The sequence below is a fragment of the Paralichthys olivaceus genome, chromosome 16, assembly GCF_024713975.1.
Source record: "Paralichthys olivaceus isolate ysfri-2021 chromosome 16, ASM2471397v2, whole genome shotgun sequence".
Classification (NCBI taxonomy): domain Eukaryota; kingdom Metazoa; phylum Chordata; class Actinopteri; order Pleuronectiformes; family Paralichthyidae; genus Paralichthys; species Paralichthys olivaceus.
In genome coordinates, this window is record NC_091108.1 from 13,309,867 (window position 1) to 13,334,858 (window position 24,992).

General features: G+C 39.7%; 3 protein-coding genes across 4 annotated transcripts in view; 1 reads left to right on the forward strand and 2 right to left on the reverse strand.

Annotated features, from left to right (window-relative positions):
* Window positions 1–646: 646 nt before the first annotated feature.
* Window positions 647–9,711, forward strand: abhd17aa (abhydrolase domain containing 17A, depalmitoylase a). Its single transcript, XM_020111457.2, has 6 exons — window positions 647–845; window positions 1,607–1,692; window positions 3,047–3,528; window positions 3,776–3,970; window positions 4,485–4,664; window positions 5,639–9,711. Exons 3-6 carry the CDS (start codon window positions 3,050–3,052, stop codon window positions 5,862–5,864), a joined length of 1,080 nt encoding a protein of 359 aa, XP_019967016.2. The 5' UTR covers window positions 647–845; window positions 1,607–1,692; window positions 3,047–3,049; the 3' UTR covers window positions 5,865–9,711.
* Window positions 9,712–9,764: 53 nt separating this feature from the next.
* LOC109645790 (GRAM domain-containing protein 2B-like) lies at window positions 9,765–17,318 on the reverse strand. Of its 2 annotated transcripts, none has more exons than XM_020111437.2 (13): window positions 17,143–17,317; window positions 16,379–16,480; window positions 16,217–16,265; window positions 15,042–15,114; window positions 14,777–14,880; window positions 14,583–14,672; window positions 13,301–13,372; window positions 13,139–13,201; window positions 12,965–13,061; window positions 12,733–12,786; window positions 12,523–12,622; window positions 11,040–11,150; window positions 9,765–10,691 (listed from the first exon to the last, which is right to left on the reverse strand). In XM_020111437.2, exons 1-13 carry the CDS (start codon window positions 17,181–17,183, stop codon window positions 10,676–10,678), a joined length of 972 nt encoding a protein of 323 aa, XP_019966996.1. In that variant the 5' UTR covers window positions 17,184–17,317; the 3' UTR covers window positions 9,765–10,675. The 2 variants fall into 2 exon arrangements, 1 of the variants encoding a protein (XP_019966996.1); XR_011238673.1 differs by having other exon boundaries at window positions 10,553–10,691; window positions 10,973–11,150; window positions 17,143–17,318.
* Window positions 17,319–22,179: 4,861 nt separating this feature from the next.
* LOC109643526 (receptor-type tyrosine-protein phosphatase S-like) overlaps window positions 22,180–24,992 on the reverse strand; it is a 67,013-nt gene continuing 64,200 nt past the window's right edge. Inside the window, exon 37 of the mRNA XM_069510498.1 lies at window positions 22,180–24,809. Within this exon, the coding sequence (XP_069366599.1) occupies window positions 24,741–24,809 (69 nt within the window). The 3' untranslated portion in view covers window positions 22,180–24,740. The remainder of the gene's footprint in view (window positions 24,810–24,992) is intronic.

A 24,992-nucleotide genomic window follows, 5' to 3' on the forward strand; every position in this document is an offset into this window, starting at 1 on the left:
AGCTGCAACATGCAATTTCAACACTATAGATATCACAAAATTCTACACACTGTACCTTTAAATATCTTACAGAATATTTTTTACGATAAAGAAATGCACACACGCTCTTTTGGTAAATTCAAATCTTGATATCAAAATACTAAAAAAATATATATTGTTGTTAATGTTATTACATCAGTAATACAATATTATAATGTATAACGTTTGATAATACACCAACAAAGGTCCATTATGTTCCATTATGAGCACATTCACTCATGATACAAGTACATTTACACCGGTAGTACCTCTGCACATTACTATTTCAAATGCAGGACCTTAACATGTACCTGAGATTTTAAACACTGTTGTATTAACATTTGACTTATTTTTAATCTAAAGTATTTTGTCCAACTATACTGATTCTGGTTTTTAAATATTTAGACCAGAGTGAAGATTACCAGAAACACCTTGTTTATGTTATGTACAGTTAATTTGACTTTTATTCCAATTCCACATGTTGGATTGAATATGTGCATTTTGCTTTGCACAATATATATATATATATATATATATATATATATATATATATATATATTTAGATGTGATGAAAATAAAATCTTCTCTTGAACATATTTTTCAAATTCTGAAAAAAATACGCGCCCACGTCACTTCCGGCTGCGGTCGTACTGTAGTAGAAAAAAAATCTGGTTGCCATGAATTCGGGTTAGCTAGCCACCGACAGCTGTCAGCTCACACGTGTAAAAACATCCATGTCAAGACACAAGAAGGATCTTCTGAGTGTTGCGCTGCTTCTGTTGACACAAGGAGCAACACCAGCCTGCCGGCCCACCTCCTGTGAATCGGTAAGTAGCTAGCTTGAAGGCTAACGTGCTAGCGAGCTAGCCGCCGCCGCTAGCTGGATGGCTCGCGAACGATAAGAAGATGAGATCTTGACTCTTCGCTGTCATTCACCTGCACGATGGCTGATGCGTTTCAACCGCACCGACATGTCGATTATTCACATCACCGCTTGTCCGTGTGTTGTGTCACCGTGCTGATGTTCCCATTATATGCCCAACATCTCTGGCTAACAGTCGAGGTTAATATCGATGTAATATCCATGTAGCTACATTAGCACATCACTCGCTTTATGTGTTGAGGGGGTGTTGTAATTAGTCACCAGTGTCCATGGTCACATCAGGCCGTCTGAATCCCTTTAACACCGCAGTAACATTGTATTAGCTTCAGTACATGAATAATGTGTATAACTACTACCAAGACAAACGCTATTTGCCTATAGGATGTACATGGATGATAATAACAACCCTTTGTATAATGTGTGTATGAGTATAATCTTTGAATCAAGCTGCACAGCTGCAATGCCAGGATACTGTTTTACTTTTGCTCCATATCTGTGTAATTTGTCTTTGTCCCAGATGCTGTATGGTTGAAAGCAAGAACAATAGCATATGCTTCTTAATATGTATCATCTTCATATCAACACACTAAAGCTCTTAGAAGAACAGCATTAAAAGATCAGGCCAGCTAAGTGGTCATGCTTATGTGATTATTACATTGTCGTGTTGTTGTTATTTCAGTGTATAATCTGTTCTCTCTTGTCAAGATCCAACTGGCTCAGTGACTCCACCTGAAGACTTTGGCACCATTGTGTGCCAGCTCATTCCAAGACCCGGGGATTTCTGAATCCAGGTAGGTTCATTACAGAATTTATGTGCAGTTTTTTCCGTGAGGAAGCAGGTGTCAGGGGTGAGGGGGTGGTTAGTAAAACTGTGTCTCCTGATACATTACTGGAAAAATGAACTTAAGATTTGATTGATCAGTTAGTCAACTGTTGAGTTATACAGAGATCCTGATGCTTTTCATCTCTTTTGGCTGGTCTGCCCATAGTCTAGTGCTACATCCAGAATGTATGTAAGTGTGTGATAGAGTTGAAGGTAAATCAAGTTATCCAGTTAAATGATTGGTTGGCTGTGTGATGCATGACTGCCTGAAGATTTCCCGAATGGTTGTTGATCTTTTTAAATAATTTGGCCCAAACTAACAGTTTCTATTATCTGACCCCTCTTGGGACTTTTGGACAAAGCCTAGTCACTTAGAAGGCAATATTTCCCTGCAGTGAGAGGCACCAATTTCTCTGCATACTCAGAGTTACTCAAGCGTGGGCTGTATTACAGACAAAAAAAGCTTATTTCAGACATGCACTATAACCCTGAACTTATAAGTTAGCCTGAAGTATTGTATGTGTGAAAGCAAATGTTGGAACTAGTTAAATGAGACATTTATCAGACTGCACACTGCCAGCTCCCAACTAAAAAGTCTGTGTATTATATACGACTGAGCTTATGTGCAAACAAGGGACAAACCTATAAAGGGTGAAAAATTTCCAGCATTATGCTAAATGCATTTTTTTCTTAGACTATAGAACAAGATGATGAATGTCTCTTGTCCTCATTGACAAAACACAGTCCAGCAGCTACTTGGTTTTAACCTAGGCTACATCCACTGTTATGTTCTAGTTTTAAAGTGCATCACTTTTGCTATATTTATGCCTGGCGTCCACACAACTCTGAACTTTGGAAATGCTGCTGGCTCAGTTTTTAGTTTGAACACTATACAACCAACTGCAAAAACACAAGCTGCTTCCTGTTAACACAGAAAAAAGCATGACCAGTTTTCACAAATGGTCATGTGACATGATTTTCAAGATGTGTTTATACGCATGGAGATTACTGATATAGAGATAAAAGGCTTGTCTGGACAGAGACAAAAATATCCAGCGTGGATGTGACCCTAGTTTTGTTAAATGAAGATTTGCCTCATTCTTTAAATATGTGGCATTCGGTGTGATATGCTGCCACTGCATGTTTCTCTTAAGATAAGCTATCCTAATTTAATATTTCCTTAAAATGCAGTTATTTCTTCTGACTGGATTGGGAAAACACAGTGGGAAACCTGCTGTTAAATAATGGGGAATTCCTTTTCTTACTCACTTATTCTGCCACCTAATTAATGTGTCTATCATGTTTATTAATTTTTTTAACAGAAGATGAACGGATTGTCCATACGAGAGCTATGCTGCCTGTTCTGCTGCCCCCCTTGCCCCAGTCGCATTGCAGCCAAACTGGCTTTCCTCCCTCCAGAGCCCACCTATGCCCTTCTCCCTGACCCAGATCCAGTTTCTGGGACTGGAACTGCATCTGGGTCCAGCTCAGGAGCTCCTCTGCCATCTCTTGGAGCCCCAGGACTGCGTTCACGGCTGGGCACTAGTAGTGGAGCTGACAGAGGAGGTGGAGGTGGAGGTGGTGGTGGTGGAGGAGGTGGTGGTGGTGGTGGTAGCGCCGCCGCCGGCAGCGGCACTGGAGGTGGAGGTAGTGGGGTCGAAGGCAGGTGGAAGTTGCATCTCACTGAGCGAGCCGAGTTCCAGTATACGCAGAGAGAGCTGGATGTGACGGATGTGTTTCTGACCAGGTCCAGTCGAGGGAACAGGGTTGGATGCATGTACATTCGCTGTGCCCCCAACGCCAGGTGAGAGACGCTCCCCCTGAACACACTGAGACTAAATGTGCGTCCGCACAAATCACAATGCTACCTATGACTGATTTGCTTGTGTTTTAAACAGGTCAACTTGCCTTTCTACAGACATGTTATTATCAATTATACTGTTAAATCCCATGATTCCCATCAGCTGAGGATTTTCCAGTTCACCAGTGTTCTTGCCTAACCTCCGCCTGCTTCCCTTCTCCTTCTCACCCCTTCCTTCTTTGTCTCTCAGGTTTACAGTGCTGTTTTCCCATGGTAACGCAGTAGACCTGGGGCAGATGAGCAGCTTCTATATTGGCTTAGGCACACGCATCAACTGCAACATCTTCTCCTATGATTACTCAGGCTACGGTGTTAGCACTGGCAAGCCGTCTGAAAAGAACCTCTATGCTGATATTGATGCCGCCTGGCATGCCCTCCGCTCCCGGTAAGCTGGCAGAAACCCCCTTGTTTTTCTCTTTCCATCCAAGCAAGCACGTTAAAATGTATATTTTAGTGTTAAGGAAAATCCTTAAGTGCCCAGTTCGTTTCAAGGATTCAACTGATAGGTGACAGGCTAGTTGAGGAGAAAATACCAAATCAGTAATAAAGTTGAATAATTTATTTTCCGTCTTGTCTGCCTGTATTGTAGCATGGACAAAGAGCTGATAGTGATGCATTATATATTTAAGATTAAGATAAAATTGTTTCAAAATTAACACCAAAAGAATGTGTTGACGGTTCATCTCTTATGAAGTCTACAAAAACGTTATTTAAAGTCTTTATGAAATTGTGTGCAATGAGTTTATGAAGTTCTCTTTTTAATCTTTGTATTTTATTTTTATTATGAAACTCTTTTGTTCCCAGTTGTTGGACTGACAGGCTTAATACTGATGAATATTAATCTGTGTAATATTAATCTTTTGTGTAAATGTTTGTGTGTCTGTTTGTGTGCGCCTCAGGTATGGCATCAGCCCTGAGAACATAATCCTGTACGGACAGAGTATAGGTACAGTGCCCACGGTGGACTTGGCATCACGCTTCGAGTGTGCTGCTGTGGTCCTCCACTCTCCTCTCACGTCTGGTATGAGAGTGGCTTTCCCCGACACTAAGAAAACATACTGCTTCGATGCTTTCCCTAAGTAAGTTCCTTTGTGCTGTCAATGATATTAAGGAAATAAAGTAACATTAGATTATTTTTAGTAAATAATACTCACAAGCTTTTTCCGGGAAACTCAAATGCTGACAATACGCTCGGTGGGGAAAAAAGTATGAAAATGTCCATTAAAACTTGTCAAACCACCACTGTGGTATAATCAGCTGCTCTGCTGGTGCCCAATTTGAACCAAAGCCAGAATGTTATATTCCTAAATACACAGCAGCTGCTTGATTTCTAAATGTTGTTGAAGGGTTTCAGTGCAATGCATCTGGCTCTCTTTCCACCTATTCCAGAACTGTTTAAGTCACTTTCAATTGTGGGTGATGTTATGATACACTGTGGCACCTGAACAATGTCCACCATCTTTCCATGCCAACTACATCATGTTATTTACCCCCTCAATATCTGGTTATATCCGTACCATTGAGCAGAACTGTATTAAGGCAGACATTTGTTTACAAGAATCTTTTTGGATCCCTGTTAGTTGTTACCATGGCAACAGCTACCCTTCTCTGGGCTTTGCTGCACATCTGATGAAATGCTTTGATTTGTCAGGTGTTGCATTCACTGGATAAGTCAAAACAGAACTTCCCATCTCAGTGTAAACAGAGCTGCTGTGCTGTGAGAAAATATTTTACAAATTTAAGAAAAGTATCAATGATTATGTGTTGATCAGTATCATTAATACTGTGGGGTGGCCACAAACAAAGCCATGTATGGTCATTGAGAAGAGTAAAAAATGTGTTGAATTCCTTTTGAAGCAGGTCAGACACGTCAGCTGAGTAATCGGTCCTTCATACGTGGCCCAGGATGCATTTTAGGTCCAGTGTCACTCTAATGCATCTCACTGAAATCCACACTGTCATTGTGTTTTTTGTTGTAGGAAAATTGAATCTGATGCCTGAATTCTGTAAAGTTGTGCGTTAATGATCTCCGTTATTTGAATTTTTCCCCCAGCATTGAGAAAGTGTCAAAGATCCCGTCTCCAGTGCTCATCATCCACGGTACAGAGGACGAGGTCATCGACTTCTCTCATGGCCTCGCCCTGTTCGAGCGTTGTCCCAAGGCAGTGGAGCCCCTCTGGGTGGAGGGAGCCGGTCACAACGACATTGAGCTTTACAGTCAGTACCTGGAGAGGCTACGGCGCTTCATCAACCAGGACCTCGCTGCACAGCATGCCTGAGAAATGAACAACAGCCTCTCTGCGTTTGTGTGAATGAAACTTTGTGTGAGAGTGAGAAAGAGGATGTCATCATGTAGACCTAAAAAGGATGTGTGATTTTTGCCACATCTGTGTGTCTTTGAAGCAGCACACCTTAAGGTTATATTTCAACAAAACCTATCTTCTGTTTCCTGTTTTAAAGGTGAGGGCGTTTTTTTTAATTTTATCTATCATTAGCTGTATCTATCTGAACAGTGGAGTGTCGAGAACATGCTTAAAACAAGAACTCAGATGAAACAGTTTTTTAACATGGGGTGGGGGGAATAACTGATTGCAGCTTTAAAATGTGTTTACTCTTGAATTAAGAAGGAAGAACTATGTGCTTTGTCCAAAAAGGCTCACAGATGTCATGTTTAAGTGTGACATGTTAGTGAATGTATGAATCCTGAGACGCACGTGTTGAGTGTTTATTCATATCTCCATGGACCTGTGACACCTGAAAAATGCGAGTGTGACTGCGTTAGCGTGGGGCAGTGCTTAAAGAAGTGGACATCCTGAAAACTTGGACAGCTCCAGGTGGAGGAGACTTATCAATATTATGTGTTCTATTTCTTTTTTTTGCAAATGTAAGAATGAAGAATACCTCCACAGCTCGACTAGTTCTCTCTCCATAGGACAAACTCGGGTCGAGCATGTGCCCCCGCCCCTTCCTCCTCTGTTAATGGACATTCATGTGACTGCCAGGGCATTTCCCAAGTTGCTATCCAGCTAGCACTAACCCCCTCTTTTTGTGTGGTTTGAGGGTCCACCTTCTTTCCCCTTGGTGTCGGTCATGAAGATTGCAGAACGGCCAGCCTCCATTTCATTTCCTGGCTGTTCTGTAGTTATAGTTCCTGTCCACAGAACTGAAGCGGCAACTTGAAGTGAATATTTTTGATTTCCCTGTGTTGCTTTTTTTTTTTTTTTTTACCCATTTCCAGCTTATTCTGAATGAGAAATGATGGTGTGGTTGAAATGGAGACTGATCGGTGAAGATATCTACGGTCATGTGGATGTTTCTCAGCCTTCAGGGAAACATCTATAGAAGTGAAGGTTTACTCAGTAATTTTCATGTCACATTAGATCAGTTTGCTCTAAACAGAAAGCAGAAGCCTTTCAGTGTTTACTAATGTGTGACGTTTGAAGCCTGGGCAGTTTAGGAGTGAGTCACATTTAAAGGTGAATGTTGACATTAAGGGAAGTTCACTTATTGGCTGTTTTGTTAAGAGTTAGATGAGAAGATTTATACGACCGTGCACATAACCTGCCATGAAACCACAGAGGTGCTGGTGTTTGTTACCTTTGGACACAACCAGGCTTTTGTTTCCCCTTGTTGGTTGTCTTAATGCTAAGCTAACCTAACTGTCGGCAAGCTGTAATTTCATATTAACTGTTAGAGATGTTCCAATACCAGTTTTCTCTCCCTGGTACCGATTCGGATACCTGGACTTTGCATATCGGCCGATACTTAGTACCAATCAGATACCATCTGATATTAAAAGAAATGACTCGTTTAACATATTTTAACAGCTGTATGCTACTAACTGTATAGAAGGGATGATTGCTAGCATTGTTGAATGGCCTATTGCTACAGTTGTAATTGGCAACATTGGTGCCACCCATTGCAAACGGTACATACTGCCATTTGTACTTGCTTTTAGAGGGAAATCACTTCTTCTCCGCTCTAAAAACAGCACTTGTCAGTGACGGTACAGAGCAACTGCTGTTTTGGAGCGGTAAAGAAGAAGTGATTTCCAGGAATCATTGATCAGATACATAGATTTGTGTACTTGCAGATACCTGACCCAGCAGTATCAGAGGCATTTCCGATTCTGGTACCGGAACATCTCTATTTACTTTACTAAGTTTTATCTATCTTCTCATCTCACCCTCTACAGTACATGTGCATATTTTCTAAATGTTGAACTATTCCTTTTCTGTTTGAAGTGTAGTTGTCAGGGACGTCTGTGAGAATCATTTGACTTGTTTTGAGCTTGATGTCCCGGCTGGATTTGTAGGCTTTTAAGGTATAACGAGAGTAGGTCGCTGCTCACTTCAGAAAAATAATACTTCATCCATATCACACTGATTAACTCGCAGTCTTACAGCACACTTTGTTTTCCCGAGTCTCGTTCCAGTAGCATTCATCACCAGAGTTCGACAGCCTCCTGTTCACATTCGCCCCCTGAGCACATTTTCTTCTAACGTGTTTGTCTTGATGTAATTAATCCCAACGTGTTTGTCGTAGTGTAGGGCCATGGACTGTCATGTCTCAGAACCATGCTTGTTGATGTTATGACTAACAATGTGATTTGGATCGGGTGCCAGGATGGGACATCATGCCTACTACAGCTCTGTTTTAACCTCTGTGGCCCTAAATATAAGAGCTCTCTTATGGATGGCAGCAGGCTTCAAGTCTGACAAGCCATATTTGAGCCTCTCACTGTTGGTGTGGTGCAGGTTCCACCACACACACACACACACACACACACACACACACACACACACACACACACACACACACACACACACACACACACACACACACACACACACACACACACCTTTGCACATTGACACACATTCAAACACTACACGCATACACGTACTGTAATATACAGTATATTTACACATTTATATATATCAGATCAAGCATGGCAAAAGCAGGTCTTAAGTTCAGCACTATTGTAAAAAGCATCTAAAGTGTAATAAGGGTATAAAATGTAAGTTTGTGTGTCTTCATTATTATTGACTGTCTTCTACACGCCAGCGTCAAGGATACTAGCATCCCGTTTGAATAAGTCCTAACAGGCCTCGTGTGTTGGCCTGAAAAGTACAAGAACTGATTTTAGAGTCGCAGGGCAGCACCACGTTTTAGATCTACACGAGGTAGCTGTACAGGAGACCCATCATTTTCAGTGACAGTAGCTGTGTCTTGTCAAAGGGAACATGTACTGAACTCGCACTAATCTGATTACTCCATTTTGGGAGTACAAGTGGGTCTTAGTGAGTGGTGGGTAAGGTTACCAAAACGCCACTCGCCTGCTGTCATCATTTCGAACAGGGAACCTCACCATTCTCATCCTGTGCTTCGTGTCTCTGAAATGTAAATAATGGAAATCTGTTACCATCTTGAACCAGGGATCTGAGCTGTCAGAAGAATTAGAGAGACTTATCGTTTTTCTCTGAAAAAATAGAAGTAGGTCTCAGTTGTTTTTTGTTTTTATTCTGGACAGGTCGTATTATCAGGGAAACCACTGGATCCACTTTTCATTCATGGGGTTTGGTTCAAAGAAACGGGGTGGAAAAACCGACCATGTTACTGATGCACCACTATGGTTGACGTACATTGTATCCTCTGGCCCTGAATGTTAATTGATGGGGGGTTGGGGTGTGAAGCAGTGAAAAACTGTATGCATGTTTATTGTGTTTTGCCGAGCAAATGAAAGGGTGGGATGTTATCTCTGTTGTGTATTCTGTGTGAGGGTAAAGCTGAACTCATAGCATATGAACATTGAAGCGCTTTAAAAAACAAAAACACGGGACATTTATTTGACTTTTTTTTAAATTGCTGATACTAACTGATGTATTGTTATGAGTTTTGTGCTAGAGTTTGAGCGGGGTGGGGGGTGATAGGGGGGTAGACCATAATAGTGGGCTGTTTATATGGTTACTGTACTTACCTATTCTATTCTTTGTATTATGATTTGTAATTTTATGTTGCTTTTTTGAACTAAGAATATGATGTAATGAAATTAATTCATGGGACTGAATCTTGACCTTTTTATGGACAACAAAATAATAAAAAAAAATCACTTATGTACAAAAATATTAAAGGGACTGTATTGATTTTAAAAACAAATATAAGATTGTACAAGATCATATTGTCAGGAAGACTTTATGTACAGAATGACATTCGCATGATATGACCACACTGACACCGGGTTTTTAAAAATACATTCAATCACACAGTCTTTCCATTAGATTGAAGCAACGCAGGCTAAGTCTGGAAAAGTAGTGAAAAAGGATTTCATAAATAGTTTTAAACAATACCCGTGAATTTGAATTCATATATTATCACAGCTGACATAAAATCAATATTGTTATCACATATACAGATCATGAACTAAATGTCAAGTATTTATTAACAGGAATGATAGGCCTGAAGGTCTGCAGTAAAACCTTTACAAGGTATATAATATTTCTTGAGCTTCAAACTCTTAGAAGTGCAAATTTCATCCAGTCATTGTGGCCCAATCAAGTTAAATGGTAGTGACTGCCCTCTGCTGGCTTATTGCTGTCATTAACAGTCATTCTCAACACCTTGACTACAGCTGTTAATTTACAGTGAGAAATTTTAAAACAAGTAATTCATTTAAAATCAACTGACCAACAAACGTGCTTCGTTTTTTTCTTGTGTAGGTTGAATTGATCCGAGAACACGACGGTCAGATTGTAGCCTCTGCAAGCTGAGCTTCTTCAACAGCCAGGAAACAAACATGTCGAGTCCATATGTTTCAGAGCAGGAGAGCCACACTTCTTTTCATCTGAATCAGTGCACGTCTAACAAATCTTCTCTTCATGACATGGTGCGAGTACAGGAGTTAAAATATCTACAGTCAGGGCAGCGATACGTGCAATAACAGTGTAAGACTAGATATAGTGCGTGTCACAGGGATGGAGTCTCAGTTTTAAGATGCTCTTGGGAGTGTGTCTAGACAGGGCTCAGGGTGGGATCTGAACCCAGTGGTACATTGCACGATGTCCTGGAAGAATCAATCCTCTGCCACAGGCTACGTCTCCTGGTACCTGCAAAAAAAGAAGAGGTGGAGGAAATGCTCAGATCCAGAACACCACAGAATAGAAATAAAAATCCCCCAATTTAATTGTGTATGGTTGTGATGAATCTACAAAGAATTATCACGTACTGTACAGTTTTAAAAGCGGAACAGTCTTTAGTGGGTGTGACTGCAGGAATGTAATCAGTTATCTTTTGTCCATGTTGCTGTTGTAAACCTGCATAACTACTCTGTCCAAGTCCAAGACAAATGGTTTTAAAACCGGTTTAAGACATCTCCCTTTTCTTCCACCTGACTGGTCCCAAGTCGTCTTCCTTTTCTCTCTCTCTCTTTTCTTCACGTTTGTGTGTCTGCTCACTCTCTGTGGTGCAGAGACAGCTCAGTCAAGGCTCCCAAAGAGTTCAGCTGCTCCTCCAGCGCAAAGATCTTCAGCAACATGTATCCAGACGCCAACAGCAGCATCACAATTCTACAAACACAACCACAATATAATGAAAATGTCTTTTGGGCAGCATGAATGAAACACGGAGACGGGTACATACTGTTCAGTCCCAACAATAAGATGCCAGCAGATTCTATCTGTATGCTGTAACATCGTGTAATCACTGACCTTAGCCACATTATTATTATTATTATTATTATTATATTTCCTTGAGATCCTCCAGACAATCCAGAAAGTCAACATACCTGTGTTTCATACACATTTAAAAATATAACTCTTCATAAAAACATTGATTTAATGTGCTGTGATCTTGGGGTTTCATCTTTTGAGCCTCCCACTCTGTCCTAATGGAACCTTTTTGGTACTAGAGCCCGAGACCTGGCATCAGATAGTGAGGTGATGGTCGTCTGAACGTCCCACCTCAGGTGTTGTTTTCTTTTTAAAGATCAGTGTTTACATTCTTGCGGCCGTTCTTTCAGTGGTTAACAGGTTTAACACAGCAGTGTGGTGGATGTAATCAGATTCTCTATGTCAAAAGTGTTAAAATACCTCGACAACTTGTTATGTAGAAAAGTATCCCCTTCAACTGCTTAATTACTATACTAAACTATTACTATATAACCACATAATTACTAATTATGACTAATTCATGAAAGTAGTTTGTACGTAAAGTTTTGAATGACTAATTTAAGATGATTTATAATAATAACTTTATTTGTATAGCACTTTTCAATACAAGAAACAAAGTGCTTTACATCAAACGATGAAAATCACAGGGTGAAAAAAAAAGATACAGATGATAAAGATCATAGACATCATCTGTTAAAAGCATTTTTATAGAGATGTGTCTCAAGAAGGGAGATAAAACAGGAGACCGATTCTAGTCTAACCTCTCCTGGCAGTTTGTTCAAAGTGTACGGGGATGTGACAGGTTTAGTTAGTAAAATGTACAGAAGCCAAAATAAAATTAAGCAAAAGCACAAATATAAATGATAAATCTCCGTCCGGCAAGAAGCTTCTATCCTCTTTTAAATATCTCTTGAAGTCATTATTTTTATTTCTTTACTTTTATTTTAGTTCTGATCATTTCAACACTTTTAATCACTTTATAATGTTTTATTTTATTTTGATTCTCTTCCTCATTGTTATTTTTATACCTGTGCTGTAGTGCTGTGTGGTCTTGGAATCACTTTTAATTAGTTCCTATTGTTTGCCTTCAATTTTTCATTCTTAACTCGTAAAGCACAGTATGAGGTGCTATATAAATAAAGTCCATTATTGCTTTCATTATAGGGTAATACAAAGGGGAAATAGTGATAATTACAGAACTTGCATCAATATGCTTTAGTTACATAAAACCACAGGGGATGGAGTGCCACCTGTGAGACATAATACTCACAACATAATGTAGATGTAGAAGAAAAAGCTGAGATTCCTCATTTCTCTGAGGATGACGAATGGCACCACCTTCTCAACGACGCTCCAGATCCACAATACAGCTGCTCCACACAAAAAGTCATCAACACGGTTTTCTATAATGACGCTTACCTCCATGACTCGTTGATAGTGAAGTAGATATTACACAATTTGTGTGAGGGTCTACACACACCTCTATCGTTTTTATCCGTGAAGCTGCTGTGAAGAGTGGAACTGCTTGTTGGACCTGAAAAACATGTGCGACATTCAGTGTGTTGACGTATTTCAGTAAAGTTCTTAATATCTTTATTTCAAATAGAGAAGTGAAATGAACCGAGGTCGTTTACCAAAGGCAAAGAAAATGTGAAGCGGCAGAGATTACTCAGCTCCACATTTTGTTTCTGTCTCTTCTATCTCTCGCTCACCTTCACTGCCTATCTCAGGAAAGTTGTCATAATCGATGCTGTTTTGTCGGCTCAGATCTCGATCCACGCTGTCGTCCAGACTGGAATAACTGGACACCTGCAGACGAGGTGTTATGTGATCATATTTGTTCCACATTAAAAAGACCCCTGAACATTTTTTAAACAAAAACCTACCACATCATGATCGGCTTGATTTTCTGCGGAGGAGAGGTGAGGGCTGCTGTTTGTGCTCTCTCCCTGCGTCAGACAAACAGAACCGTGATTGAAATAAACAACCTTTGTGTGAGAAATGGTTGTGTTTCCGTGCATGCAGATTTAGGGGAGCAGGTACATTACCTGTGCATATGAGCAGACGCTTTGCAGGAGTTTGTAGCACATCTCACGGTTCCTCAAAGAAACAAACAAGTACTGAGAGAGAAAAAGACAAGAAATACTTGGAATAAAAGACCTGGAATAAAAACTAGATGAATGTATGCTCAGTGTTGACACTGTTGCCATTTTTACAGCAGGAATTTGAAGAAAATGTTCCCAATCTATTCTATCCAGTTCCCAACTTCACTTTTAATGAATGGTACGTTACAATGACACTAACTAGTTGAATGAACTCATTGTTATAATAGATTAGCATATACACATCATTAATTAAGAAACAACTATTCATATCACAATGACACATACACCCATGTGAGTATTTAGAGTTTAAGCTAGTCTCTAAATGAGCCATTGCATAAATATGAAGAAAATAAAGCAAAGCACATACAAAACAACACAGAACACAAGTAATAATAATGCAATAGAAATGTAAAAAGTGAAATACAAAGCACCCAGATGTCTGATTCTTCAAAAACCTTTTAAAAATCCCACTAACGATCTATTTGGATCTTCTCTGTGATTGAACTCCTCACCCATAGAGAGGGACGTCTGATTCCTGATTATTATTCTCCAGAGACACGCTGTTCTACAGAAGCAGAAAAAACCCAAGAGGTTTCTCAATGTCACTGAGCACCCCCACAGCCTGATGATGTGGCCGTTCAACTTCAATAGCAGCAAATTCCCTTTTTATTGGATTGCCAACCAAAATATTAACTGCACAATAATAGTGCTCATCGAACCTTTTTCATCCACCTCCCACTGGAGCCCTCTCCCCAAACACACCAGAGACTGGACTGAACTCTTCAAAACACATCTTAGAACACACCTCTTCAGAACTGCTGTTACTGTGTGATTATAATGTGTATTTTAAATTTGAATGTATGATTATAATGTGTATTTTATATTTAGTGTGTGATTATGTGTATTTTATATTTTAGTGACTGATTATAATGTGTATTTTATATTTCAATGTGTGCTTATGATGTGTATTTTAACTTTTTGTAGTAATTTGCTTTACTCTCTGTTTTAACCTATTTAAAGTGTCTGTATTAATTAATTGTATTATTATATTATGAATCTTATACATCATTTATTTATTTTACATTAAGCAGTGAAAACAGTATATATTTTTAGTGTAGACAGCTCAAAATCATTTGTGTGTAAGGTCTGTGCACTATATTGCCTGTGCACAGTGCTCTGCATTGAAAGGGGAAGAAAAATAGAGAAAAGGATCCTGTAGTCTGACCTTCTCTCCATCAGCAGTTTGGAGCGACAACATCGACAACGCTGAGTTTTGTTTCTTCACCTCCCTGACACTGGATGTAGGAATCAACACCTTCAATGTGTTGAGGAGAAAAAATACACATCCAAGATAAACCTTACGATGCAGTGAATTTACTTCACTTTAATGCAGTTTTAATGCAGTTTATTGTACTTTACCTTGGTGTCTTTGAGCAGCACAGATGAGTAAAAACACACATGGTTCTCAGAAACAAAGAGTTTTCCGTGATACAACACCTCCTTCTGCAAGGCACAAGGGAACACTGCAACACACACACACAAATTGTCAGACTATTCGACCAAAGTAGCTACTGTATGAGGCAGCTAGTAAAGACATTTGGGGGGGAAAGGACACGATGTGATGTCATTTCCTAAATCAATATAAACAAATGAGCAACAGACTCTGGACCTCAGCTCAACTTACCGTGTGTCGGGTTCTCCCCCTCGGGAATATCTGGGAACAGCTTGCGGAAGATTTTATTGTGCTTCTGGGAGCTCTGTGGGGAAAATCAGTAATAATGAATAAAAAAAAAAAAAGAGTGTGGTGGCAGTGGAGCAAAGATTACAGCAGTGGGATGAGCAGGTAATGACATCATAAATGATCAGTGGAGCTGCAGATTAAGGTGACAACTGTCTGCATGTTCGTCTATACCAGCAACCACCTTCACATTGTCACTGTTATTATTGTTATAATGAAAACGAGTGCAGTGTCCGTTTCTAAACCTGCCTGTTGAGTGATGAGCTGTTCTTTTGGCCTGTGCTGATGCTGTGGAGACACATCAGAATTATTCCTCCTCAAACAGTTACTGTCCCTTTTTATTGTTGACCTGCTGGAAGTTGTGTGCAGAGCTTTTTCTAACAGGCTATAGTGCAGAGGGAGGTTAGAAATCTTGGTGTTCATCCTAACTGGTTTATCTGCTATGAAGTCAATTTCTTATAAAGTGAAACTGAAATTGCTTTATGACTGTTCACGTGTGGTTTATATATAAATTTAACTGTTCAACTAAAATGCTGTTATTTTTTCATGAATCGCATGTCGGCTACTTCAGAGGTCTGTTAAATATGCAACTGACTCAATCTTCAAACATTTTCAAGATCAAAGCTCTGTAATTCAGGTTGATATAAAGAATTGCAGCAACAGAATCAACAAACTTTTACTTTGTAAACAAATTGCTCAATAAGAAGTGACTTTAGGAATGTTGTTGCCATGACGGAGATATGGTGAAATAAAGGTAAAAGAACAACATGTTCAACTCAGTCCACAGACTGAGAGCACACTGCCCCACCCCCAGTGACTGGTACAGATGTGCAGATCTCCTCTTTATTTAATTTGTATTGATAATGACCGTATCAAATGTCCAAGTAGCACCAAATCCAATACTACACTTCCGCGGGCCACTAAGAATACACAGGTCAAGTACAAAGCCCATAAGATGAATGATTCGCAAGATATGTTTTCAACATACAAACAGACTGAGTGACAGACATGACTTTTGAAGAATTACCAGCTAGATTCATTATATTATATTTATTATAGTCACTGGCAAAGAAATTGTAGGATTGCAGGAAGGAGCATGATGAGAAAAAAAAAACACTTACATGATTTTCATGTGAGCACTCCTCGTTCTCCTCTGCTATGGTCTTATCCCTGATTACACATGGAGGTCAAATGCACAAATGATATAAGGAAGTTATCTTTAGGTGTTAGTTAAACATTTTTTAAACCATCTCCTTCTCCCCGTGTGCAGTGTTGTAGTTTACCTGACGGACATGCTGGAGGTGAGGCTGTTATTAAAGTCCTGCATCTCCAGTCGGGCCTCGTCCAGACTCAGGCTGTGTCTCGATTTCTTCCCGCTGCTTTTCCTAACACCAAAGAGTGGATGAACACAATCGCACATCATACAAAAAGACAGAGAATGAAATGGAGTTCTCCCCGATGGGAACATCAGTTCACAGAGAGAGTGGATAAAAACAAAAATCATTATCTTCACTTTCATTCTTTGTGTCAGGTGAACGCCGGTGAATCCAGATGCTTCACAGACAAAGAATTTCTCACACAGAGCATCAACATAAAATCTTTCGCATGTGCAGCATCAACCATGCATCAGCACTGATGTTGAGTGAAGAGTACACAAGTTAAATAACTGACTACACATCGGTTTGTAAATCAAATACTTCAGTTGGCAGAGTTTCTCTATATGAAAGGAACATTTACAGTAGCTTCAAAGACCTTGAATAAAAACCTCTCTTAACACCAGAGGCTGTGTCGGCCTTCTCCCTTCGCCCGGTCTAAACTGGCAGCTCATTAGACTTGTGGTTAGTCTGATGTCTCTGTGCAACAGCAGGGATCTCTAGAGATTGCTTTCACTTTACAAAACCAGCAGCCACAAACACTGCAGATGTAACAAGAATATACCAAACACCTGGTGTTTAGAGTGAGGCTTTGGATTATTGGTCGGCTTTAAAAGATGAGAACAGATGTCTAGTTTTTGTAAAGGATGTGACACTAAAATATTCATACTCACACAGAGCTGTCCAGTGAGAATCTCCTGTTTTTGAGACTCATGATGAAATGAAATTCCAACTCATTCACATGCACAAGCACTCACTCACATATCCTGATTCCTTTCTCAGTTCAGTTCTCTCAGGTTTACAAGTGTGTGTGTAATTCTTAGGCATCATTTCCTGGAAGCTGCTCTGAAATAACAAGTGGCAGGTGAGAAACAGAGGCGGTTGCAGCCCACTCGTAAGATTGGCTGCTTGTTGCCAATCAGCTGTGAGAGGTGGGAGTGTTACAATGAAACTCAACCAGTCAGGTACAGGAGGTATGAAGACCACACCTCTGCACACACATTTGTAAATTGGGATAATGCATTCCCTAGCCCCTTACCGTAACCTTAACTATCAAACTAAATGCTTATTTTTAACCCCAACACCAAACTCTGTGCCCAAAAAGGTCGTCACAAAGATATAAGTGCAAGTGCACACCCACACAGATTTGTGCATCTGTCCTTGTTAGGAAACTGCATTGACTTCCATTCATTGTGGACAGCCTAACCAGAACCTTATCCCTCACCTTAACCTAACAACAATTTGCAACTTACCTCTGACTCAGAAATGTAATTTAGCCTCTATAGGTCCAGTCTTGAAAAACGAGTACACACCCTCATACACACAATGTGATGCAAGCATTCAGAAGCAGCGACCATGTGCTCTAGACATGACTCTCCTGCCATGCAACCTGCTCAGCCTGCACTGATAGACATCAACGGATGGATGGTGGCCAACAGCACAGACACACAACTCCACACAACTGGTTTGCACAGGTGCCTCATCATTGTTTCAAAGGATTACAAAAGATTGAAAAGCAAGAAAATATTGAGTGCAAAAGAAAAATGCATGCACTGATTCAAAATTCAGTTGTTACATTTCTTAGAGAAATTTAAGAATGGAGCTGTTGGTTTATGTATATGATATCACTTGATTTAAAAATAAAATGTTAAGCCTTTCTGATTTTAAATATATATACATACATATATATATATAGATTTTAAATAAATATATCAGAAGCCTCAATCAGTAGTGACATCACTCAAATTCCTAAACAGAGATACAGCAACAGGAATGCTGCAGTTCGCACTTTCCGTGAAATGACTCGACATAACTCTCTGTGGAAAGGGTTGTAAAGATTTGATGCATTCAAACTTTGTCTTTGTATTATATCTTGAATATTTTTGTTACAGATTTATGAATTCTCTTGTAGACTGTGAAAGATTTTTTTTATGGCGTGAAAATGTATAAACAACACAACAGAAGTTGTACTGGCTACATATGATTTATATTGTCTTATGTAACTATGTTCCATTACACAATAATAAAAGTTATTTGTATAGCACCTTTTAGACAAGAAATGCAGCTCAAAGTGCTTGACATACAATGTAGATACAACTAAAAAAGAATTATGTAAAATGTCATTGTTGTCACAAACCATGACAGCAGAGGAAAACAAATCTCCTCATTTTGATGTTGCAGCAGTAATTATGTGACATATGAAGTACACTTCTTTCTCACAATCACTGTGTATATGCATATGTGAATAGAAAGCTTAGCCCAAAGTCATCAATGATAAAGATATTTTTACTCATTTTACTCGATTGTAGAAGTACGTCAGGTATGATGTGTCCAGATGTGCGCTCTGTCAAACCACAGGTGATTGTTAGATCACACATTGTCATTCCAGATGTTGGCTCTCTTTGCTCCCCCTCTCACATGCGCTCCAGTGCTGTGCTGACCTTTGACCTTTTGTTATGATTTCAAATTAAAGGATTGAGCGACCTGGGGCTGATACATTTTAATGTTGCTGGTTTCCACAGTAACAGTAGATTAAATGCAAATTCTGTGGCGGATGTAACGACAGAATTTACATTTTACAATGAAAAGCTGAAATGTGTTTTCTACTCTTGTATAATGTAAGAATGTGGATATAATATATATAAATGTTTAGGACTCAAAAAGGATGTTTTAAATTATTGGCTTTTCTCATTTTCCTTTTGGTTTATTATTCACAGTCTCTTAATGTGTGTTTGTGTTTGAACATAAAAACAGAGCAGCAGAGATTAAGTCTTTCCTCGTTGTGATGAAATGTTTTCATTCTCAGCTTCACAAAAACTACAAGCTTGTAAGGAAGTGTTGGTGATAAATGTAATTTCTAACCTTGCACATACAATTGTTCAGGAGAAAAAATAAAATTACAACCTGCTCCTGCAGAGCTATTGCCACTTCTCTAATGATTATTCTACTTGTTGTTATTTTAGTACATTAAGTACAATTGAGTTTCACATAAATAAAATGCTCTCTCAGATAAACATTATTGTTTGAAGCAGGGTGACCTATGTGACGACTGAGCTGTATAACTACTGTTGAGGGTGTAAAGTTACCAGGCTTGTCTCAACAAAACTCAGGATGGAAATATTATAGGTTACAGCATTCAGAATCAACTTGTGAGTGACAGAACAATACAGTACTCATGTTGCCTTTTTTTCCTTTTCCCTCTTATACTTAAAAACATCAGATAGATAACTGTGGCAGTAGACCATGCCACGGGGTTCCTACCATGACAGAGACGAACCAGTCACACCATTTGGGGCTCAGCAACATCTTTATTTAAACTTAAACAGAAACTCACAAAAACACTTAACTTAGAGGGTCCAGCACTTTCTGCTGGACATCTAGCTTCGCCCAGTCTCCCCAGTGTGTCCCCCTGAGGCAGCTCCACTGCTGCCTTTTCAAGCATGAGGGTCAATCAGCTAACAGCTCTCACCTGCGCTGACTGATCCTCTGTGGTGCAGGTGAAGGTGCTCTCCCAGCCCCTTCACCTCCACAATAACCCATGCCTGGCTTTCACAGGGATTTTGAGGAAGTAGTAGGTGAAGGGATTAGCCAGACACTGTCACTGTCAGTGAAGCACACACTGTGCTCTCGCTTCGAGAGCTCCTCTTCATAGCAACAAGCAGGAAGATGTTGCTGTATGTGAACTTAAAGGGATAAATCACTCATTATCTACTCATCACTATGCCGATGGAGGTGTTTCAGTCCCACACTTATGTCGTTTCAGGGGTAAACAGCGTTGCAGCCATATACAATACAATTGAAGTAAATGGTGACGGATTCTTCAAACAAAAAAAAACAACAGAGAAAATATAAAATGCCAATGAAAACATGGTGTAAATGACACCAAAATTCAAGTTGAATTTGAATGTCGGGGGCTTACAGACACTTGGATGAAACCACAGGAGCAGTGTTTTTTTACGTTTGAAGAATCTGTCACCATCTACTTCACTTGTATTGGATTTAGCTGTTTGTCCCTGAAAATCCAAATTTGTTTTGTGGAATCAAACACTTGAGTAGACAATGAGGGAATTTTCACTTTTGGGTGAACTATCACTGTAACACAATGTTACATGTGGCACTGAAAGTGGTTGGCACAATTAATTAATTACAGATGCATCTCATGCATGGGTGTGTTTCCTGTTATACTGAAAACACATTCCTCCTAATCTCCTAATCATGAACATACTTTTGTTAAGAATGTCACTGGGTTACTGCTTGGTTGCCATTAAAAAGGAAGAACATATTTTATCAGCACTTTCATCCTGGTTAAAGTTTGTTTGAGTTGGGCAGTGTTCAAATGATTTAACCAAAAAAAAAAAAAAGTAATATATCAATAAGGAAGCTGGGCAACACCTAAGAAATACCACAGGATGCTAATCAAGGAAACACTGGTGACCTTAAAGGTCATACATACAAGATTTTAAAGATTAATATAGAAGCCAACAACCTTCAACTTTTCGAAGTTATATTGGAGTCAAAGCATCCTTATCAGAAAATGTCACAAAGTCAACCACCCGCTGTGTTGTGACGTCATTGTCATTCATGCTCTTCCGTACACAGGTTCATGTTGGTGCAGTCCCTCCCCTCTTTGTAAAGAAAGATGGCTCGATGCTGCTAAACCAGAAACACCACAGGTACACTACATTTTTATAGCTGTGTTTGAATGCAGAGGCTGCATCCTGCATCGGCCCATGAAGACCGCCTCCTTCTTAGGTCACATAAACAGCAAGGCTAGATTTCAATGATTTTGTCATTAGCTCGTCCATGCACTGAACAACTTGTCCCTTCCTGGCACCATTACCTTTAGAAAAACGGTTGCTCCCTTTAGCGCAATGAATCTTGGGAAAGGTTGGGCCGGGAAGGATCCACACGCTGGAGCCTTTATATCTCGGGGATGGGAGGACGCATTTGAAAGAACCTTTGAAATGGGACAGTCTAGCTCCATGTCCAGTATATATGATTTTAAATAGTGCTTTAATGTTGGGTTTTTGTTATGTTGATCATAACCATGACCTGACTGAATAGAGTCAACCTAAATCCTCATCATCATCATCTTACAATTCATTTAAGATATTCCTGAAAGTCCAATTTTTCTGACTTAATGTGAAAGTGCCTGAAAACTAAAATGAATGTATATTTTACCTCTGAGATAAATATCACTGTTCAATGTTCAATTGAAAATTTCAACCTTAAATTTAACAAATATGGTGTTATATTGTCATTGTATAGCATTTAATCTTGTATTACAGCTAAAGATACAGCAGAGATGGAACATTTATAAAGCTCCACACCTGCCTAGAAACATAACATTTCAAGTGGTTGCAGAAAATAAGGCAATAGAAGAATGAAATTGCCAAATGGTTGAAAACATTAGATGTAATCAAGGCGTAACTGTGCGTGCGGAGCATTTTGAAAAAGCTGGTGCAGTGACTAGAGTATTTTATATACAGTCTATGATTCCACCTTAGGGTTACTTTGGTTCTATCTAGTGGACAAAGAGTGAATAACACACACACACACGCACGCACGCACACACACCCACCCACCCACCCACCCACACACACACACACACACACACACACACACACACACACACACACACACACACACACACACACACACACACACACACAAAAACCCAACAGTAACCAAGCAGCTCATTGTGCGGTATATCCAATCATCCTGCTTTTAATACAAAGTCAAGATACAATATCTACATCCATGGTTTGAAAGGAAAGAACAGGTACATAAGTGAGGGGGGTGGCGTCATCAGAGCTGGCCCTCAACACATTTCATATTATGTTTCGTGTGTGTTCCTTTTATATTTCTCTTGACACAATAATTAGAAATTGAAAGAATAACATATTTTATATATGTCACACATCGTCAAGACTTCTGGACCACACATAAAGTTCATATCAGAATATTTTTTTTAGATTTAAACGATAACTTTGAGGGTGCGTGTAGCTGGGCGGGTTCTAACCCAATCTCTGTCAAAAATACACTTGCTACCATGTGCTCACCAGCAAACTATATACCAACAGTGCGTCTGCTCTATAAATCTAATTTCTCTGATGCCCTTAAACCTATCACGCTGGGGTGGGTCACACCACTGCGGCTGCTACTGTACGGAGGTGGAGTGGGGGAGGGCTTTAAAAGGGCATCACTGGAAACTTAAACTATGTGAGCCTCTAACGTACATCTCTAGCTAACTAGTCGGACATCAGTATTCAGTATCAAATAGCACCCTACACAGAGGGCATACTTCATCATAATAAAGCAAATAAAAAAGCACCAAAACTGACCATTCAAAATAAAAAACAAACAGTGACAATATCATAATTTTACATCGGCTCGCCAAAGAAACAAGTAAACAACATCTTATTGGTTATATTTGCTAGATATCCCAAATAAATAATTAGAAACAAACGTAAAAAGTAACAAAATAGAATAATAAATATTTTAGAAAATCATATGAAATAAATATGACAAAGTGAACGATAACAATAAGGCTTTTTTCGCGACGATAAGAACTACATCACATCCAATCCCACGTTATATCTTGTGCTCAGACGTATGTAATTGTACTGTATAGGACTCCAATGATAAGACTGTATGTACAAAATTGTGAAATTACCCAAAATGTCTGACACACTGGAACATCGCTGTGCTCTTTAATCACGTGGGCCCGATTATATGTCAAATCGAGAAAAGATATATAGTATATCCATATCAAGGGCTTGTGCGGTTTTACCGGTGAGGACAGAGGGGGAAACATCAATTGGTTATGTTGGGATGTTCTGTACAGTGAGGTTTAGGGACAGAGAGATTTTTAATGGCGCAAGTGGGACTGGGAGAGGACGGCTGAACGTGAGAAATTCACCATCTGTGCTTTATGTTTTGTTTTCTTTTGGGATCTTTTATCCGTTGTTGCTTTAAATAGTAAAACATCGTAGGGATTTAACCGTAAAGTGATGCAATTCAAGGTAGGTAAGCTTCAGAGGAGGAAGGTGATCGGGGAACAACTTTCATCCTCAAGATACTGTATGACGATAAAGGTTTAGCACACAACGCATGAGCATTAGGCAGCATGTTAAAACACAAGAAATAAGTCGGTGTAAGGCAAAGACGTACAGTAAAAACACACAAAAGTCTGCAGAAATGGGCTGGGGATGGTTTTCAGTCAAGACAGAAAGGGATTGAATCTCAATTTGTTCATTAGCATCTCTTTCAATAAGCCACTGTTGAACTGTCACAATGGGACTGACATCAAGAGGATCTGAGCTGGAGGATGAACAAGGACGACAGCAAATATCAAGCAAGCTTTGTCGAGTGAAGAACGCGCCGGACTACAAATCTCAGCCCAGTCGAAGCAATGATGGACTCTAATCACTGTTCTGAGGCCAGCGGTTATGCAGCGAGGACGGCGAGCGGGGAGTGTGAACTGATCCATGGCCAGCATTTTAAGAGCGGCCTCTGGTGTGACTTGGTGTTAATGCTGGATGAAAGATGGAGCCACCTCTCCTCGTAGGCCACAGTTCATGTTCACGCTGCGTGGTGTACCTTGGCACTGTGCGTTGGGTTAATGAGCATCCACACGCCCAGCAGTCCTCAGGGTGGTGAGTCCATACTGCAGACTTCTGCTGAGGCGTGACCAAGTCATCTGCTTTAAACTATTATCAGAACTACCTGTGGTAGCAGTGGACACCTTCGACTCACAGACACATAGAAATGTTTACCATTGCACTTTGTAACCCCTTAGTACATCAAACCAATAGATACAAAGTTGAGGATAAAAAGCCCATTTAGGGTGCAGCAAATATCCAGGCTCTTTGTGTTTTTTTTTTTTTTATATATATTTTTGTATTTTATACACATATAGTATCATAATTCCTGTTCAGAAGCCGTTTGTATTTCACTGGTTCATATTGGAGATAGCTGACCACAACAGACATGTATTATACGTCCTTCACACTGGAACACTGAGGTAAGTATATGGATTACACATGGACAGTCTCCACACACACCAGTTCCTCGGGGTTGGGGAGGCCCTGATGAGTGTGGGTGCTGTTAGACACAGATTTCTTGTTGCTGTTTTTGTTGTTGCTTTTTGTCCTTGTTGGTGCATGATTCATCTTTGAATCGTTCTCCCAGAAAAGTTTCACCGCTGTCTTTCTCCTCGGTTTGTTTGTGGACCCAGAACAGAAAGATGGACGCATGGTTATCTCTTCACTTACGTTGCATAGTGGTCAAAGCTTCCCAGGTACTCCAGAGCAGCCTGATAGCAGAACTGGTACTCGTCCTGGGCAAGACACAGACAGAAACAATTATAATTGTTAGAAACAGGAAATTCTACATTAATGGCTTCTAACACCTATCCTGTCTTATAAGATGACAGTAACAATGATAATGCAACAAGAACTCTTATATTAAAAATACAGAATTGTCAACGATGGTTTTCTGTTTTTAAATTTGCTATGTTGCA

Coding starts and splice junctions, on each gene's coding strand:
- abhd17aa (XM_020111457.2), top strand. CDS start 3,050: ATGAACGGATTGTCCATACGAGAGCTATGCTGCCTGTTCTGCTGCCCC. Junction 3,529..3,775: donor CGCTGTGCCCCCAACGCCAG/GTGAGAGACGCT, acceptor TTTGTCTCTCAG/GTTTACAGTGCTGTTTTCCC. Junction 3,971..4,484: donor TGGCATGCCCTCCGCTCCCG/GTAAGCTGGCAG, acceptor TGTGCGCCTCAG/GTATGGCATCAGCCCTGAGA.
- LOC109645790 (XM_020111437.2), bottom strand. CDS start 17,183: ATGAGTCTCAAAAACAGGAGATTCTCACTGGACAGCTCTGT. Junction 14,881..15,041: donor GGGGGAGAACCCGACACACG/GTAAGTTGAGCT, acceptor TGTGTGTTGCAG/TGTTCCCTTGTGCCTTGCAG. Junction 12,787..12,964: donor TCCTGAGATAGGCAGTGAAG/GTGAGCGAGAGA, acceptor CATGTTTTTCAG/GTCCAACAAGCAGTTCCACT.